Source organism: Gekko japonicus, unplaced genomic scaffold (assembly GCF_001447785.1).
Source record: "Gekko japonicus isolate JY-2015 unplaced genomic scaffold, Gekko_japonicus_V1.1 scaffold1190, whole genome shotgun sequence".
Classification (NCBI taxonomy): domain Eukaryota; kingdom Metazoa; phylum Chordata; class Lepidosauria; order Squamata; family Gekkonidae; genus Gekko; species Gekko japonicus.
This window is the reverse complement of record NW_015173159.1, coordinates 21,458-38,872: the sequence shown is the minus strand read 5'-3', so window position 1 is coordinate 38,872 and position 17,415 is coordinate 21,458. Positions and strand designations below refer to the sequence as shown.

At 43.0% G+C, this 17,415-nt stretch overlaps 1 protein-coding gene across 1 annotated transcript in view; it reads left to right on the top strand.

Moving 5' to 3' along the window:
- GNAS (GNAS complex locus) overlaps positions 1–17,039 on the top strand; it is a 122,172-nt gene extending 105,133 nt beyond the window's left edge. Inside the window, exons 5-11 of the mRNA XM_015422449.1 lie at positions 6,495–6,549; positions 7,118–7,191; positions 8,191–8,249; positions 8,550–8,670; positions 12,682–12,812; positions 13,309–13,379; positions 15,459–17,039. Coding sequence (XP_015277935.1) covers positions 6,495–6,549; positions 7,118–7,191; positions 8,191–8,249; positions 8,550–8,670; positions 12,682–12,812; positions 13,309–13,379; positions 15,459–15,605 — 658 coding nt within the window. The 3' untranslated portion in view covers positions 15,606–17,039. The remainder of the gene's footprint in view (positions 1–6,494; positions 6,550–7,117; positions 7,192–8,190; positions 8,250–8,549; positions 8,671–12,681; positions 12,813–13,308; positions 13,380–15,458) is intronic.
- Positions 17,040–17,415: the final 376 nt, after the last annotated feature.

Genomic DNA, 17,415 nt, shown 5'->3' with positions numbered 1-17,415 from the left:
ATTCCGCCGGCGAAGAGGCGACTTCTCATAAGTCCCCTGGCCAGAGCCCCTTCAGCCGGGTCCCTGGGGGGGTGACGAGCCTGCGCACCCCCTCCCTCGGCCGGAGCGCAGCTTCACCCCTGGGAGGTCCGGGAGGTGAGTCTGCTAACGCGCCGCCATAAACCGGAAGCCCACTTTGACTTTGAATGTGTCCTCCAAGCCCCTGCCCCGCTGGCTTGGCTTGGAGAAGGGGTTTAAAGAGACACGTGCCTTCTCCAAGCCAGCCCGTGGGGAGGGGGCTTTGAGAACGCATTTAAAGTTGCTTTCTTTGTCTGCTCCCCCCCCCCATAAGCCTACCCAGGGAGGGGAACACTGGCTGGGGAAGGGAAGACTGATTGGGGAGGCATGCCTCCCCTTCACTTCTCCAGCCGCCCTGCCAGGAGCCACACAATATGTGTGAAAGAGCCGCATGTGGCTCCCGAGCTGCAGTTTGGACACCTTCTGGTTTAGACTAAAGCGACAGCAGTACATAGGTTATACCTCCCCACCCTAACCTTTCCCACATCAGCCAGAGGCATTTTTCCACACGGCTGTCTGTACTGTAGAATTTTAATCTAAAGTTGCTAGAACTGCCACCCTTGGCTCACAGTCAGGTGCATGCAATCTGAGAGGTATGCTTGAGCATCCTTAGTAACACATTGAGGGATCCTGGCAGTGTACCCAGTGGATAGCATGCTGGCTGCTTTGGAGCCCCCAGTATTTATGCACCTCCCCCCATTTTTTCCTTTACCAATGCTCAACATCTTTATTGACAGTTTTCACTCCCTTTCCCGATGTAAGCACTCCTATGTGCATTTCATATATATATATTTTAAAAAAACTAGTTTAATATTTTTCTCATTTTTTTCCCTTTAAGGACGAATACAGGCTGCTACCTGCTGCACAATGACAGACAAGCTTTACTCTGTATGTGTTTTTGTTTTTGAATGCTGGCTGTGCTTAAATGTTGGACTTTTTTTTTCCAGGGCAGAAAGGAATGTTTGTGGCACTCAGACTTGTTTTACCAAGTGTGTGTGCAGCCCTAGGAGTCCCATCTCCAGGGGAGCCCTCTCTGGCACTGGAAATCACAGGCCTAAAAATGTCTGCATAAACAACAGCAAACATGGTTCTGCCATATCCCCCACACACACACACGACAACTTTTGGAAATCGCTTGTTCATCTGTAACTTCTAGCATATCTATAATGTAAGAAACACGGGGACGTTTCTGGGCATTTGCTGTAAAATCAAAACTTTAATATAGTTTGAAAAACTTGGGACATACATTGGTTCAGCACACAGATTATCGTTACTTCCATTGCCCATCTTCTCCTCCTCTTCCTGCAATACATTCTGTCAGCGCATGGTTCGGTCACTGAGATTAGAGTGAAATGTTCGTGATGTCCAGAATTGTACAAAACCATCTCTCTTCACTTGAAAAGGGAAGGGGCCGCTAGGACCGTTTCATGCTGCTGTTGCTTCTAATACCCACTTTTGTTAGAATTCCAGGAAGTTCATCTTTCATTTAAAAAGGAAGCAAACTCGCTCTGCAACTCGCTCTGTGCAGGCTTACCCTTGAAGCTGATCTGGGAATTACAACTGGTGCCGAATGCAGCGGCACGCCTACTGACATCAACACCTGTGTGGGCTCACGTTAGGCATATGCTCCGCCAACTTCATTGGTTGCCAGTTGAGTACTGGATTCACTTCAAGGTGCTGGTTTTTACCTTTAAAGCCTTAAACAGCCTGGGACCAATATATCTAAGGGACCACCTCTTCCCATATATGCCTCGAAGAGCGTTATGCTCTAAAGATCATTACCTCCTGGTGGTCCCTGACCCAAAGGATGCCCATCTTGCCTCAACCAGGGCCAGGGCTTTTTCTGCCCTGGCCCCAGCCTGGTGGAACATGCTCCCTACTGAGACCAGGGCCCTGCAGGATCTTCCTCAATTCTGCAGGGCCTGCAAGACGGAGCTGTTCCGTCAGGCCTTTGGCTGAGGCAACGGGCACTCATATATGGCCTCCCTGAGGTTGCTGTCACCCGTCAATTTACTGACCACTGACAACTGGCCTTTAACTCACTGCACCATCAGGCCAGAACTTTATAGCCAACTGACGCTGTTACAAGCTGTACCCATTGCTTTAATTATTATAATGTTTTATCATGTTTTAAACGGAAATTGTATTTATTATAATGATGTTACCCGCCCTGAGCCCACTCGTGGGATGGGTGGGATATAAGTGCAAATCTCTCCCTTATAATAAAGCAGTAGTGGGGACCAGCGTTCTAAAATGCCCGCCTTTAGTGTTTGGCCAGAAGAACTGCCACTCAGAAGACACTGGCTGGGTTGACTGGCTGCTTTGTGCAGTCCCGCCCAGCGTTCCAAGGTCTTTTGCATATGGAAGCTGATTGGACTTCACTCCATTCCACCCCTCAAACTCCCCCCCCCCCGGCAAGGCAGTTAATTTTCAGTTGCATATGGGAACTACTGTATTCTGAGGTAACATATGTCCTAACTCACAACACATCACTTCCCCTTTAAAAGAAACAAACCCAATAACACAATCACGCCACACCACAAAGAAGACAGATCACACCACAAGCAGAATACCTCAAGGCAAAAAATGATAGGAAAAGGTGCCAGCAGTCACCCCATTACTGCCACAGATGGTGTGCAGGTCCCAGGTTCATGTTTTAAAAGCTGCCTGGGGGACTATGGACCATTCACACACTTTCAACCTTAACATACCTCATAGGGTAGTTGTGCGGATCATACGGGGGAGAGGAGAATGATGTCAGCTGCTTTGGTTCCCACTGCAGGGAAAGACTGCCCTTTCCCTAGGCAGAGGCTGTGGGGGGGGGATGTAAAACTTAAGACAGACAGGCAGATAAAGGTTGGCTGATGGTTGCCTGGAAAGGACATAGGGTCATTTAGTCCAACCTCCTGCACAATGCAGGAAATTCACAAATACCTCCCCCCACACCCCAGTGACCCCCCATTCCATGCCCAGAAGATGGCAAAAAAAAACACCAACCCTCCAAGATCCCCAGACAAACTGGTCTGGAGAAAAATTGCTTCCTGACCCCAAAGTGGCCCTGGGCATGTAAGAAAGGGCCACAAGAACTAAGCACTGAGGCAACACTTCCTGCCCTCCCTCTCATGATCTGCCTAAGTTCACAGAATCAGCATTGCTGTCAGATGGCCATCTAGCCTCTGTTCGAAAACCTCAAAAGAAGGAGAGCCCACCACATCCCAAGGAAGCCTGTTCCACTGAGGGACCACTCTGTCAGAAAGTTCTTCCTAATGTTTAGCCAAAAACTCTTGATTTAATTTCAACCAGTTGGCTTTGGTCCAACCTTCTGGGGCAATGGGTTCCATAGGCTAATTGTGCCATGTGTGAAGAAGTACTTCCTCTAACTATTTAAGATAAATGTGCTACCAAAAACTTTGGGTACATTTTCATGTCCTCCACGTTACTTATTTTATAAATGCTTTAAAGTAGACTGTCACCAGTATACCTATGACACCCAACATTTATATGTTATCATTTAAGACTCCAGAGGCAGCTATGAAGGTTTTGAGGCAGTGATCAAGATGCTGAGGGTAAACAAACTGAAGCTTGATCCAGACAAGATGGGAGTGATACTGGTTGGGAAGCCAGGATTGTTGGCTGGTGTTGATCTACCAGATTTAGGTTGGGTAAAACTCTTTTTAATAGACCAAGTTAAGATTGGGGGTGGACGCAGCCTTTCTGACGGATACACAGGTCAGTGCTATTGCTAGGAGTACCACTAGCTTGTAAGATGGCCCCTTAATGACTCGAGTTGACCTCCTTATGCCACTGTAACCTCCAGAAGGGACTTCTGTAATGTACTGTATGTGGGGCTGCCTTTGAGGACATCTCAGAAGCTTCGGTTAATACAAAATGTGGAGCAAGATGCTTGTCTGGGATCAGCCTCTTGGAACACATAACTCCAGGTGGTGCATCAACTCTGGTTCCCTGTTTACTTCTGGGCCCAGTTCAAGTACTGGTGGTTACTTTTGACGCCCTTCATGGCTTAGGACTCCCATGTCTCCCAGTATACTCTTATGCTATATTCTTCACACAGAATACTCCTTATGTTGCCTTCCCTTAGGATAGTCCATATGGTTATAGGTAGGTCACATGCTTTTTCCATGGTGAGCTCAGTCCTACCAGAGTGTGTGTGGAGGGGCTTTCGTTAGATACATTAGGAAGGCATGTAAAACAGTTTTATTTGAGAGATGACTTGGTGGAGGGTGAACCGTTTCAGCAGATTTGGTTGGCTTCTTTTCAATTCTGTAAACTTCAAATTTGTAACTTTAAAAAATTATATGCGTTTCTAATGTGTAATTTTTAATCTTGTTAATTGGAACATTATATTTTGTGTCCTTGCAACCTGATTTTTCATCTAGCCACCTTGAGTCTGAGGAGATAAACCAGGATGTAAATGCTTAGATAAATCCCTGCCTACATCAATTTTCTTAAACTATGAATCCCTAACTGCTTATGCCTTTACCTCATAATAACCTTCCCCCTTCATCATTTTAACTGTTTGTTTTTATTTTTATTTATTTATTGCTTTGCCCAGCTTTCATAGATGAGATGTCAAAACATAGGCAGGAAATTGTAAATGTTGAATATATTGCAGACAAATATTGGCATTAGATAATCATGATATATTACGATTATAAATACAACACTCAGTAGTAAGGTCAGTTCCTGGTTGACACTGGAAATCCAAACACTCAGAGTTGTTAATGTATATAAAGTGGAAACCATATATAGCCCTTGGTTTGATTTTATGTGTTGTACTTTCCTGACTGTCACTGGAAATTCCCCTTCCTCAAAGCTGGGATTGTTGACGTACATGGAGGGGCGAAGTCCCATAACCTGAAAATTCAGTGTTGAGAGTTTTGTCTTTGTTTGTGAGGTTGGCTTCATGCTTTGCTTGAAAAGGCTTCAAAATGTCCCATTTTCAGACTCTCCCAGCCAATTTTGGTACCTTAGTGAATGAGTCACTGAGGCCAGCCCCCTTTGTATCTGTATTAGTATATGAAGACTGTGTTCTGCATCCATGTACAATCCTAGCCACTACTGGAAATCCTTCCAAAGCTGATTCAGGCATGTAAAAGAGCAGCAGAACTCTCAAGTCCATTCCATGTGTGGTTTTGCTTCTTGTGTTCTTAGGGTTACCAGCCTCCAAGTGGTGCCTGGAGATCTTGACGGATTACATCTGATCTCCAGGCAACAGAGCTCAGTTCCCCTGGAGAAAATGGCTGCTTTGGAGGGTGGACTCTGTGGCATTATACCCCACTGAGGTCCCTCCCCAAACCGCACCCTCCCCAGAATCCATCCCAAAAACCTCCAGGTATTTTCCAACCCAGAGCTGGCAATTCTGTGTGTGTGAGGGGATTAGATAGATTCATGGAGGATAGGTCTATCAATGGTAGGGTTGTCAGATCCCCTCGTTGCTCCAGTGGAGGGATTTGGGGGGCATTCCAAGGGTGGGCAGGGACATTGTGCAACGTCCTCGATGCAGTGAAGTCACCCAGAAGAGACATCATCACGTTGGGAACCCTCTGGTATTTGTGTGAAACTCTATGGGGTTTTTGCCCTCAAACCATGGAGTTTGCCCAAATACCAGAACATCGCCACATGATGTCCCTGTTTAGGGATGGAGTTTCCCTCAACAGCTAGCTGGTTCACAGTGGGGAGAAGCCCCTGAAACCAGGGGATCCCCCACCCAGACCTGGGGGCTGGCAAGCCTAATCAATGGCTACTAGCCATGGTGACGGAGGCGAACTTCTACATTCAGAGGCAGTAAACATCTAAATCCCAGAGCCAAAAGGCAACATCAGGGTAAGGTCTTGGCTTCTGTGCCCTGCTGTTGGCTGTCCAGAGGAGCTGGTTGGCCACTGTGTGAGACATGATGCTGGGCTAGATGGACCACTGCTCTGCTCCAGCAGGGCTCTTCTTATGCTCTTATGTTGGTAGACTAAAGGACTGGCTCGTTATAAGGCAACTCTATGTGTGTATGTATTCATTTCATCCTGCAATGTCATGAGGAAATACCCTAATAATTTTGAGTCAGTGAAGTTAAAGTATCTTCATGATGAAATGATATTGCTAAATGTTGAATTATCGATTGACAATGAATGAAGCCAACCTTATGGTTATTTCAGTGGAGTTCTATGCTGAAGCGATGGTTTTAGCCCTCTGCTGGATGGGAACAATAAATACACACTCTTCCAACTTTCACAGCACACTTATTAAATCATGTACGCTTTCCTCAGCATACGGAAAAACCAAATATCAAAAGCTATTTAAAAAAGCAAAACTGTTTGATAAATCTCAATAAGAAATGCTGCCAAAATGTAATGTTTGGGTTATAATTTTTTTTAAGTGATTGCAGTGTTAGGAGTTGACCAGTGAAAGATCTCTTTTTCTTTTAGTTTTCTAGACAAGATCGACATAGTCAAGCAAAATGAATACACACCATCTGACCAGGTGAATAAAAATGTCTTTTAAGAAAATGAGGTGGCACTTAACTCTTCATAGGTTTCGCTTTCCTGTGGTGGTCTTCTTTATACAGTTTATGTTTTGTTTGTTTATTTGTTTAAAACATTTTTTTTTAATTTGAAACATTTATTAGCTACTTTCCCCCCATACATTGCTTTAAGGCAGCTTGATAGAATACATGAAATAAAATACATAAAATCCATTTTAAAAAACAAAATTTAAAACCAGAGTTTAGGACTGTATTTTTATAGCAACTTACTGAAAAATGCAAATCTACCCAATGGAGGCTTGTGTATGTAAGTGAGGTACGTTTTGTGTGTCTATTTCCCTCTTCTCTCAGACACACAATCACAGAACACGTACCTCAGACACACAACCTGTTTCTTGATTGACATTTCAGCAGCGCTGCTTCCTCGTCTCACTGCTGAAACCTTACACCAAGCGCACGCCTTAGTCCTCCGTTCCTGTGTTGTCTTCAGGCCATGCACTGTTTTAAAACAAGAGGCCTCCTCTAAACTGATCTTGCTGTATTTTTTTTAATCTTTTTTTTTTTTAGGATCTTCTTAGATGCAGAGTTCTGACATCAGGAATATTTGAAACCAAGTTTCAGGTCGACAAAGTAAACTTTCAGTGAGTATCCCTGATAAGTGGTCCTTCATGTTCAGACTGAGGTTAAAGTGAACAGGGGGTCAGAATGCATAACCATTGTAATCATGTGGTGTTTTGCACTTAACCACGTGGAAGTAAAATAGGGTTGCTGTTCATCAGCTGTTTTGGATAGAGCCAGGAGAGAGAGGCTGGTATGTGGTGAGGTTTTTTACTGTTTCCGATTTTATGTTACTTGCAGTGTTCCCTCTAAGCTGAGTTAGTGTGCGCTAGCTCACAGTTTTTTAGCCTCTGGTTCACACATTTTTGTCTTAGCTCAGGAAGGAGGGCTTCAGAGCAAACTAATTTATGCCGTAACCAAACCACTCGCTCACAAATTTAATGCCAGCAGCTCACAAAGTAGAATTTTTGCTCACAAGACTCCACAGCTTAGAGGGAGCATTGGTTACTTGTGTATTGGGAGTACCTTTCAAGTTTGTTCTGTAAGATTTTAGGCTTTGTTGGAAAAAATTTTTGGTGGTTTTCCCAATCCAAAGAACTTTGTTTTACTTTTAAAAAAAACCAGTCAGGAGAATTGACTGGTGCCGATACATCAGTCATATCAATAACTGTTAGTTTTTATTAGTTTGATTTTGTTAGGTTGGAATTAATTATCAGACAAAAGCAAAATCTCTGGCTTTCATAACAGTCCACACTTCTTTTCACAGTTCATAAAATTTTCCATAGTTTTTCAGTTTTGTAATCCTAGTCCTATTGCATTGCTTATTGCCTTGGCGGGGAGGGCGGGGTATAACTCGAACAAATAAATAAATATATTAGAACTTCATGCTATTTTATTACACTATTTTATACTAAAATCAGCCTTCAGTCTCAGTTTAAAAGACAGACTATGAATTAAAGAAATAAATGGAAGAGTATGTCTTGTCAAGGTTTTCCTATTAGTATCTGAGGCCTGTCAACCTTCATACTAGTAACTGAGGCCTGTGCGGCTTTTCCTAATTCTGATTGGGTTTTCTTTTCCAGTATGTTTGACGTTGGTGGGCAGCGAGACGAACGCCGAAAATGGATCCAGTGTTTTAACGGTAAGCTAGGAAAAGGCATTAAACTTGCAAGAATAAAATGACTGTTTTGTTTCCTAGTGTAGTTTGCATGTCCTGTCGGTGCATGAGATAAAATTGTTTCTGTGGTTCGAAGCCAGAGTTATCTGAGGTTTGTCTTCATAATCATATCTGTGATTAGACTTTGTTGTCGCCAAGGCTGTGACTGCCCCAGCAAACTGGTTTATTTCATTAGAGTTTATTGACAAAATTTGTATTCTGCTTTTCTGCCCTTACAAGGCCCACCATCATTGGCGTGTTGTTTTTCCCCCCATTTTTCTCCAGATGTGACTGCTATCATATTTGTGGTGGCCAGCAGTAGCTACAACATGGTTATACGAGAAGACAATCAGACCAACCGGCTTCAAGAAGCGTTAAACCTTTTCAAGAGTATCTGGAACAACAGGTCCATCCCTTTGAAAGTTGATCACTTGTGTCATTAATTAATAATGTAGCATAAGGTTGACTTAACCAAGAATATACAGTGCTAATGTGAAATAAAGTAGCTTATATATTAGGGAAACAGAGATTTACAAGTGGGGAAACTGCAAGGACTTGTGGTAGGCATCTCATTCCCCCTCTCCCGCTATTTTTTCTTTCCCTTTTCTGAAAGCCCCCATAACATCTCCCCTTTTCATGCTTCCTTTTCTCCTTCTCACCCGACAGCCAGCCTACATTTATCTGCCCCCTGTCTTCAGCTTTCCTTCTGCCCCCAGCAGCCTCTACCTAGGAAATCTATGGTGCCAACCACTGGGCCAGGCCCATTTGCATGGTAGGAAACCCTCAAGGAATTGGGGGGGGGGGGCGCTCACTTTCCCCTGTATCCACACCACACTATTTTCTCTCTCTGTCCTCCTGGCAGTCCCCATATCCTCCCCTGTCCCTTTTCCCTGACTCCTTCTTACCACCTCAGCCGTTCACAAACCTACCTTTTACCTGCCTTCCATCTTCAGCTATAGTTATTGTTTATTCACTTCATTTATACCCCAACTTTCTCCACAGTGGAGACCAAAGCAGCATACATTATTCTCCTCTCATTCTTTTTCTCCTCAGAACAACCCCGTAGGGTAGGTTAGGTTGAAAGTATGTGACTGGCCCCAAATCACCCAGTGATCCTCCACAGCAAGACGGGAATTTGAACCTGGGTCTCCCAAACCCTATTCTGAAGCTCAGACTTCTATACCCTGGCTTTCACAGGGGTGCTGTTGAACAGTAGTAATCTGGAAACAACAAGGTACTGTATATAGCAAAAATAAAGACCAAATAATAAATTAATCAGGGTCTGCTATGTTATTCTTAATCATGCATAAGATGAGAGAATCTTGCAACATGTAGAAAATCTTACAGACATATACAAAAGACAGGAACCTCGAGGAATACTACACCAAATGCAAATTGGGATGCTGGAAACGCTAATACAGTCTCTAGAATGTTTACCTTGGGAATTTATTGACGTATAGGTCGCCTCTTTGATTGAGCCTAAGTGAAACGGGAAAATTTGACAGCTGGCGAGCCCTGTGACTGGCTTCTTCTGGGATACTGGAGCTTCTGTGAAAGTATCACACAGCCTTAGGGCAATGTTAGAGAGTGTATTAGTGTTTCCAACATACCAGTTTGCATTTCATATAGCGTTCATCCAAGTTCCTGTCTTTTATATATGTTTGTAAGATTTTCTACATGTTGCAAGCAATGCTCCCTCTAAGCTGTGGAGTCTTGTGAGCAAAAATTCTACTTTGTGAGCTACTGGCATTAAAGTTGTGAGCAAGCGATTTGGCCACTGCATAAATTAGTTTGCTCTGAAGCCCTCCTTCCTGAGCTAAGGCAAAAATGTGTGAGCCGGAGGCTTAAAAAACTGTGAGCTAGCTCACACTAACTCAGCTTAAAGGGAACACTGGTTGCAAGAGTCTCTCATTTTATGCATGATAAAAGAATAGCATAGCAGACAATGATTAATTTATTGTTTGGTCTTTATTTTCACTATATACAGTACCTTGTTGTTTCTAGATTGTTCTACTGTATATCTCACTTTTTTGAGTCATCTTTTGTTGAACAATAGCAAGCACTTAGGCCTAGTTGAGTCATGCAGAGCGAGTGGTATCAAGTCACCTAGTGTTTGCTGCCTGGCCTTGGGTTGCCACTTCCAGGTTTAACCTGGAGATCTCCTGGAATTACAACAGAGATCTGTCTCCCTGGAGAAAATGGCTGCTTTGGAGGGTTGACTCTATGACATTATGTCTAGGTGAAGACCCTGACCTCCCCAGTCTCCACCCCAAAATCTCCAGGAATTTCCCAACTCGGACCTGGCAACCCTAAGCAGGCCTTGCCCTGATTATTCCTCCCTCAAAGGCCAAAACCGTTCCTGAAAGGACCCCACCCCTTACGCAGGCACTACTTATATCATTTGGGGTTTTTTTTCATTCTTCAACGTTTTGTTTTCTTCTTTTTTTAGATTTCACTTTTTTCCTGCAGATGTGGGTCATTTTTCTGGTTCATAAAAAGACTTGTCTTGCCTGTTCATAGTTTCCATCACTGGACTTAAGTATCCTCAAATTTTTCCAGCTTGACTTTTAGAATAGACTTGCAGGGGGAAATCCCATCTTCCCCCTCCATCGCCAAACCCAGTGCAGCTCGAGGCCTCACCACCCGCCTTTGCGCCCAGACACAGCAGCAGTGGTGTCTTGGAGCTGCTCCAAGCCCTAGTACAGGGGTGTCGAGCTCATTTATTATGAGGGCCAGATCTGACATAAATGAGACCTTGTTGGGCTGGGCCATATGTGTCATAAAATGTAATGCTAGGCAGCGGAGATATAAACTTTATAAAGGACACAAAGGGTTTTTTTTTACTTAAAATAAAAACATGCTTAAAACATTATGTTAGCCAAATTGCCTTGAATTATTAATTAGTCTAGGGGACGTTATGATTATTAATTTGGCAGTGGGCAAATTAGGGTTCACACCAATGTATACAGAAGTCCCACCTTTGCTGTAAACACCAGAACAGACACAGAGACTGTGTTCAGTAAAATATAATTTTTTTTACTGGGGAATATATATCATTCAAACAATACACAACCGCACACACATTTATGGAACTAAGGAAGCAGAGGTGATTGATAGTTTATAGAGGGGTTATACAACCTGGTCCAGATGTGCAGAGGTCCATGGATTGTGGCCTAAACTCAGAGAGCTTAGGGGTGGACTGCCATTTTGGATTACGGCAGAAAACACACGGGCTGAGGCCATGTTTACGCTGGGATATACCCTATGGAAGACAATGCAGACCAATGGCTGATCCTGGGGGCTGGTCTCAGTTGAGAACAATAGATTTCCTGGACCAATGATGAGTCCCAGGGGTGTGTGGCCTCAGGATGGGCAAGGCCTAGATGTGACCAATGAGCTTCCAGAGGGGCAGGGTCTGGATTTAACAATAGAAGCCAGGTGCTGGGTGGCTAGTTGAATGGATTATCTGACCACTAATGGTCCTGGCCAGGGTAAACAAAAGGTGGGAGACGTCCCTGATTAGCGTCAGGAAGGATCGTTAATAATTTGAATGTTTGATTGGTTTATCCCGGTATCTTGAGGGACAGAGTAGAAAAGACAAGTATTCAGACAAAGAATTAAATAGACTTTAGAAATGTAGATACTTTACCTGCTAGAACTCATTGTTATTCCATAAGCATAATCTCTGCTGGGTGGAGGGGGAAGACTGGAGGCTTGCTCTGAGGTTGCCTGTCACCTGAAAATGGAGACCCCTTTTTCAGAGCTGTGGCTATCTCTGTGTTTCAGAACCAAGAGTGCCTTCCTTGGCCTGAATTTTGTGAGTCTCTGGATCAGGTTAGAAGTGGGGTGCCCTTGCTATTGGAGCTACCCAAGAGTAAAAGGCAGCACCTCTGGCAACAATTAGCACTCTTGCAATATTTTGTTCATTTAACAATGTCTCATAAGTGACACCTCTTGCTCTGAATTATTGCATCAAAATGTCTGTGCTGTTGCAATCTTGAGTATGCTGTTTAGGTGTGTATCTGTAAGCTGCAAACCTACGATGATGCAGCAGCAGCAGAACTGGAAGAAGAAGCAGAAGACAGCCAGTTCCACTGTGGGGCTGATAGAAGCCCTCTGGGGGCCTAATCCAGCCCCCAGGCCACATGTTTGAGACTCCTGCCCTAGTGTATTTTTTAAAAAGTTTTTAGTCAGTGCGGCCCCAATCCACAGATTTAGATATCTGCAGATCTCCCCACAATTGGCTATCACATATATAAATGATACTAATGAGAAGTACTTGAAGCATGCAAGATGTTTAGTTTGGATACCTGGCATTCAGTGCACGAATGTTGTCTCCAGTCCAGACTACAGTGTTTATATCCCTTTCTTTACTTTGCCATGTGTCTAACAATATTTTGGCTTCTGTTTTCTTTAGGTGGCTACGGACCATTTCAGTAATTCTTTTCCTGAACAAACAGGATTTGCTAGCAGAGAAAGTTTTGGCAGGGAAATCTAAAATTGAAGACTACTTTCCAGAATTTGCTCGTTACACCACACCGGATGATGGTAGGAAGAGTGACATTTTACACACTTAGATTTAAAAAAAAACCACAACTGTATTATTAAAAACCACAACTGTATTATTCAGTTACCCAAGAGTCTATTGGGGAATGGAGAGATGGGGGTTAATATTCCATAAATAATGCTGCTAAGGTAGATAGCTTTGAGTTCAGATGACTAAATATGTTCAATAATTTTACTTTTTGATACTGAGGGGTAGTTTTACTTGTCTGCAGAATTTCTCTCCTCCTTCCTTGATACAGTTCCCTTTTGTCTACAGTCAGGCAGCTGACATTCTCATGAAGTGAAGACTTTGTCAAGTTAAAATAGTGCCACAGAGGCTTTGTATCAAGTATTCTCAAGACCTTATATTTTAGATGATTCTGTTGCATGATAAAAATTGTCACCAAACTTTTAACAGTCGTGCATAAAATTTAATAGCTGTAAGATTTTAATATGAAGTCCTGTTTTAACATAATTTTATTTTTGTTTTTAAATTGAGTAGCAACACCGGAACCTGGTGAGGATCCTAGAGTTACAAGGGCCAAGTATTTTATTAGAGATGAATTTCTTGTAAGTATGTTATGTTCAGTTCCGTATCATTACATTTTAGGTGGTGTTTGTATGTGTAATAATCAACTCAGGGACCAACCCAGATGTGTCCTAAAGCAACCATGCTTAAGGGATATTCCCCCCCCCTCCCTTTTAAGGATGAAAAGTAACCATGGAGGGCAGTTTTTCTGATCCCCACTCACACCCAGCTGCTGTTTCTCCACTGGGCACATTTGCTACTCTGTGTGATTAATTTGCATTAGTAAAATTAAGATGAGGGTGAGATTAAAAACAAATACTTAACATCAGTGCCTCAGTCCTGGACTGAACCTTTGCCTTTTTTCCGTAGCTGCTTTAAAAAAACCCCAACAACAACGCAAGAGCTATTATGTTGTTGATAACTAATATGGTGCTGGCCATTATGTATCCTGGTGCCCACTGATTTCCTCCCCAAAGCAAAGAGTCAGTCCTGGGGTTCCACCACCACATTGGAACAGGAGACGCTTTGGAACTGCTTTGCTCAAAGGACAGGAGAAAGGTGGGATCACACAAGTCAGCGGCTCATCTCTCAGCCTGGGGTGTGTTAAATCAGAACTGGGTGAAATGATGTCAGATGAATGCTCCATGCAGTGGTGGCAAACCTATGGCACGGGTGCCAGAGGTGGCACTCAGAGCCCTCTCAGTGGGCACGCTTACCATCGCCCCAGCCAGGCCCAGACCATCATTAAAGTGTCAAATTCTCTGCCAAATAATTTTAAGTAAATGAAAGCATTTGGGATTGCTTTCCTTACTATGTTTGGATCATCTTAAGTTAATGTATGAGTTGTTTTTTCTAAAGTAAAACCTCAGTATTCAGGTTAAATTGCCATGTTGGCACTTTGCTTTTTTAATATATATATAATTGTTTTTATTGATTTGGCACTTTGCGATAAATAAGTGGGTTTTGGGTCGCAGTTTGGGCACTCGGTCTCTAAAAGGTTCGCCATCACTGCACTAGCTGTTCTCAAAATCCCAGGAGTGCTCATAGGCTCAACAAGGCTGGGGCTCCCTGTCCTAAACCATGACTACTCTGAATTACCTCCAGTTTGTCCCTTATTCTGCCATTTAGAGCTGTATACCTGTTTAATTGAAACGAGACCCTGTAGCTTCCAGGGCCAGCCTGACAGAACCTAAGAAGTTGCTTTGGGCCGACAGTGTTTTTACTTCTTCGTGGTCTCTGCATCACAGCGATGGGCTCGGCACCTGCGCAGAGCTCGATTTTGGAGCTTCTGCAGCTACAGTATCGGGGCAAAAATCCCCTCCCCCACATAGTCTGAAAATCCCCTCCCCCCGCATGGACCATGATCACATGCAGTCCAGTGGGAGGGGCCTCACCATGACTATTCAGTGCCCCTCGGAAACAACCAAAAAATGGGCAATCTGGGAGTTGTGCCCCCAGCACCCTCTGCCATACTGCAATGTATATCGGTGCATGCCTTTTGGATTAAGCACTTAACGTTGTGAAACATCTTGGGCTGTCCTGTTCCTTTGGTATAATCCCTTCCCAGTTGGCGGCGCTACATTGTTTTTAGTTGGTACCAAGCCTGCATGCAGTCGTATGCAAAGTTCCTCCAGTCTAAACTCATTAATCTGGTCTTGGACTGGAATATCACTGCTTTAGGATTGCACTGTAAGTGTATTAGATCTTACATGACAGTGTTTTATACAAATAACCAATACTTACACAGAAGAATATGTGGATATGGAAAGGGTGTGTTTTATCTACTTGGATAGTGGTATTCTGCTAACTTGGTTTAATAGCAGTCATTATCTGTGTTACAATGAATGCTTCAATTATTTGACTTTTGTTAATTATAGATAGTGAGCATTATCATAATTTCCCCTGCCAGCTTATTTCAAAGCAGCTTTATTTTATAGCCTGCACTTGCCCCTGAAAATCAAATTCTTAGTGTTCAGAGGGGGGTGTCAAAAGCCGGGAGAAAGAGAAAGTGGGAGATAAGGGTGGACAGATCTCCCCTACCCCGTTTCACACCCGATCACCCTAGAGTTTTTTCTTTCTGTGTCTTGCTCCTAACTATTGCGCACTTGATGTTCCTACAGAGAATCAGCACAGCAAGTGGAGACGGAAGGCACTATTGCTATCCTCATTTCACATGTGCAGTGGATACAGAAAACATTCGGAGGGTTTTCAATGACTGTCGGGACATTATTCAACGGATGCACCTTCGCCAGTATGAGCTATTGTGATGGAGAGCACTTTTTCTCTTGTTTTTTGGACTCCTTACTCCTTATTAAAAAGAAAAAAAATACCCTTGCCCACATAGGGCGGAAGAGAACTGTTGCAATCTCCCTCTGATTTGCATCCCTCAAACCTTTCCTCCTTGCTGGACAAATAGCAGCCCTACTAAAGCTTGCTTCTTTTTGCCCCTTCGGAACAGTTTGAGACAGCCCTTGCAACGCCTAGGGGCCGCTTCCTGTGTGAGCAGGGGAGGGTTTCTCTAACACTGTCATTAACAAATAAATTAATTAAATAATAATGCCCTGGATGGATGGAGGAGCGTCTTGAAAGGATTTGGGGATTTAAAGTTAAAAGATTTCTCAAAGCAAAAAAAGAGAGAGAGAGAGAGAGAATACTACAGGAGGGAGAACTCTAAGTAATTAGCACTGTTGTGGGCGTAATCATATTATCCCGTGACTTTCAACTTTGTATCCATTCACCGCATCAGGAAAAAAAAGAAGAAGGTGCCAAGTCTCCGACCAAGATGAAAGGACAAGTCTCTCAAGTTTGGTTTTCTGCCTCTGAATGTGACTTTTGAGCAGAAAATACTGACAGTTCTAACAGCAGAAACCTCAACAGTGCAAAAGCAACTGCCACCTGCCAAAAGTTGTCGCGCGTGGAAGGTCCTCAAACGGACATTGCGGAATGATCTGCGTTTTAACGGCCTGTGATCGCAGAAAGAGTTTAACCACACACACACACACACACTGTTTTCAGTTTGTCCACTGATGATGCTGTCTACTATAAGAAAGCAAACAAACAAACAACAAGAAAAGTCATTATCAGGACTGTAGTCCTCACGACCTCCCCCCTTCTCTTCATTCCCCTCCTGACCCCCCTCCCCCGCCTCTTTCTTTCCCGATTTTTATTTTACTGCTGGATTATTATTCTTGTACAGACTGTAAAATGTATTATTTTGTACAACTTTATTGAAAAAAGAATAACTTGTAGAAGATCTTTGTGCCTTGATTATGGCTGTACCCGTGCAATGAGCTAAGATGTAAGTATGTTTGATTGCGCTGTACAGCTTTGTCAACCCCTATCAGCAGCATTCGCTCAAGGTAGGGAAAATTTATCTGTAGTTTAGGGGATTTTTTTGTTTTTTTGTTTTTGTTTTTTTTGTTTCATTTCTGGTTTATAAAAGGAGGAGGAAAAAATACTGTTTAGTTAAAAAAAAGTACAAATTGTGCAAACTTAAACCACTTTAAAAAGTGAGGTCTACAACAAGTGACCAGATGTTGCAGCATCCTGCTTTTTAATTTTTAGCTTTAACTCATTTAAATCTCTATCCAAATGCAAAACATGGCTTGTTTCTACATAAACCAAATTTTGCTACAAATTATAAATGTTAGTCTTTTGTCATTCATAGTTTTGTTTTCGGTTTTTTGCAAAAAAAAAAAAAAGGATAAATACAGAACAAAAAGCAAATAAATGCACAGGTGTTGGCACAGGCCTGGTAGCCAGATCTGTTTTGGGTCAGATACCTTCCCCACCCACTCTCTGCTATTTCTATAGGGGCATAAGAACCCCCCCCCCCATAATGACAAAGTGTGCATCGTCCCTGGATTTGGCCACTGAATTTCATTTTCAAGCGACATTTTATTTCTCTTTTAATAAAGAGATATGTTAGACATTTTTTTCCTTTGTTTTATATTAACTATATAAGTAGCTTAAAAGTGAAGACGTGTGGATTTTTTCTTAAACTTGAATAATTTATGCAAATTATATGCTTAGAACAACATGTGGTACAGTAAAAAAGGAAAAAACAGCAAAAATCAC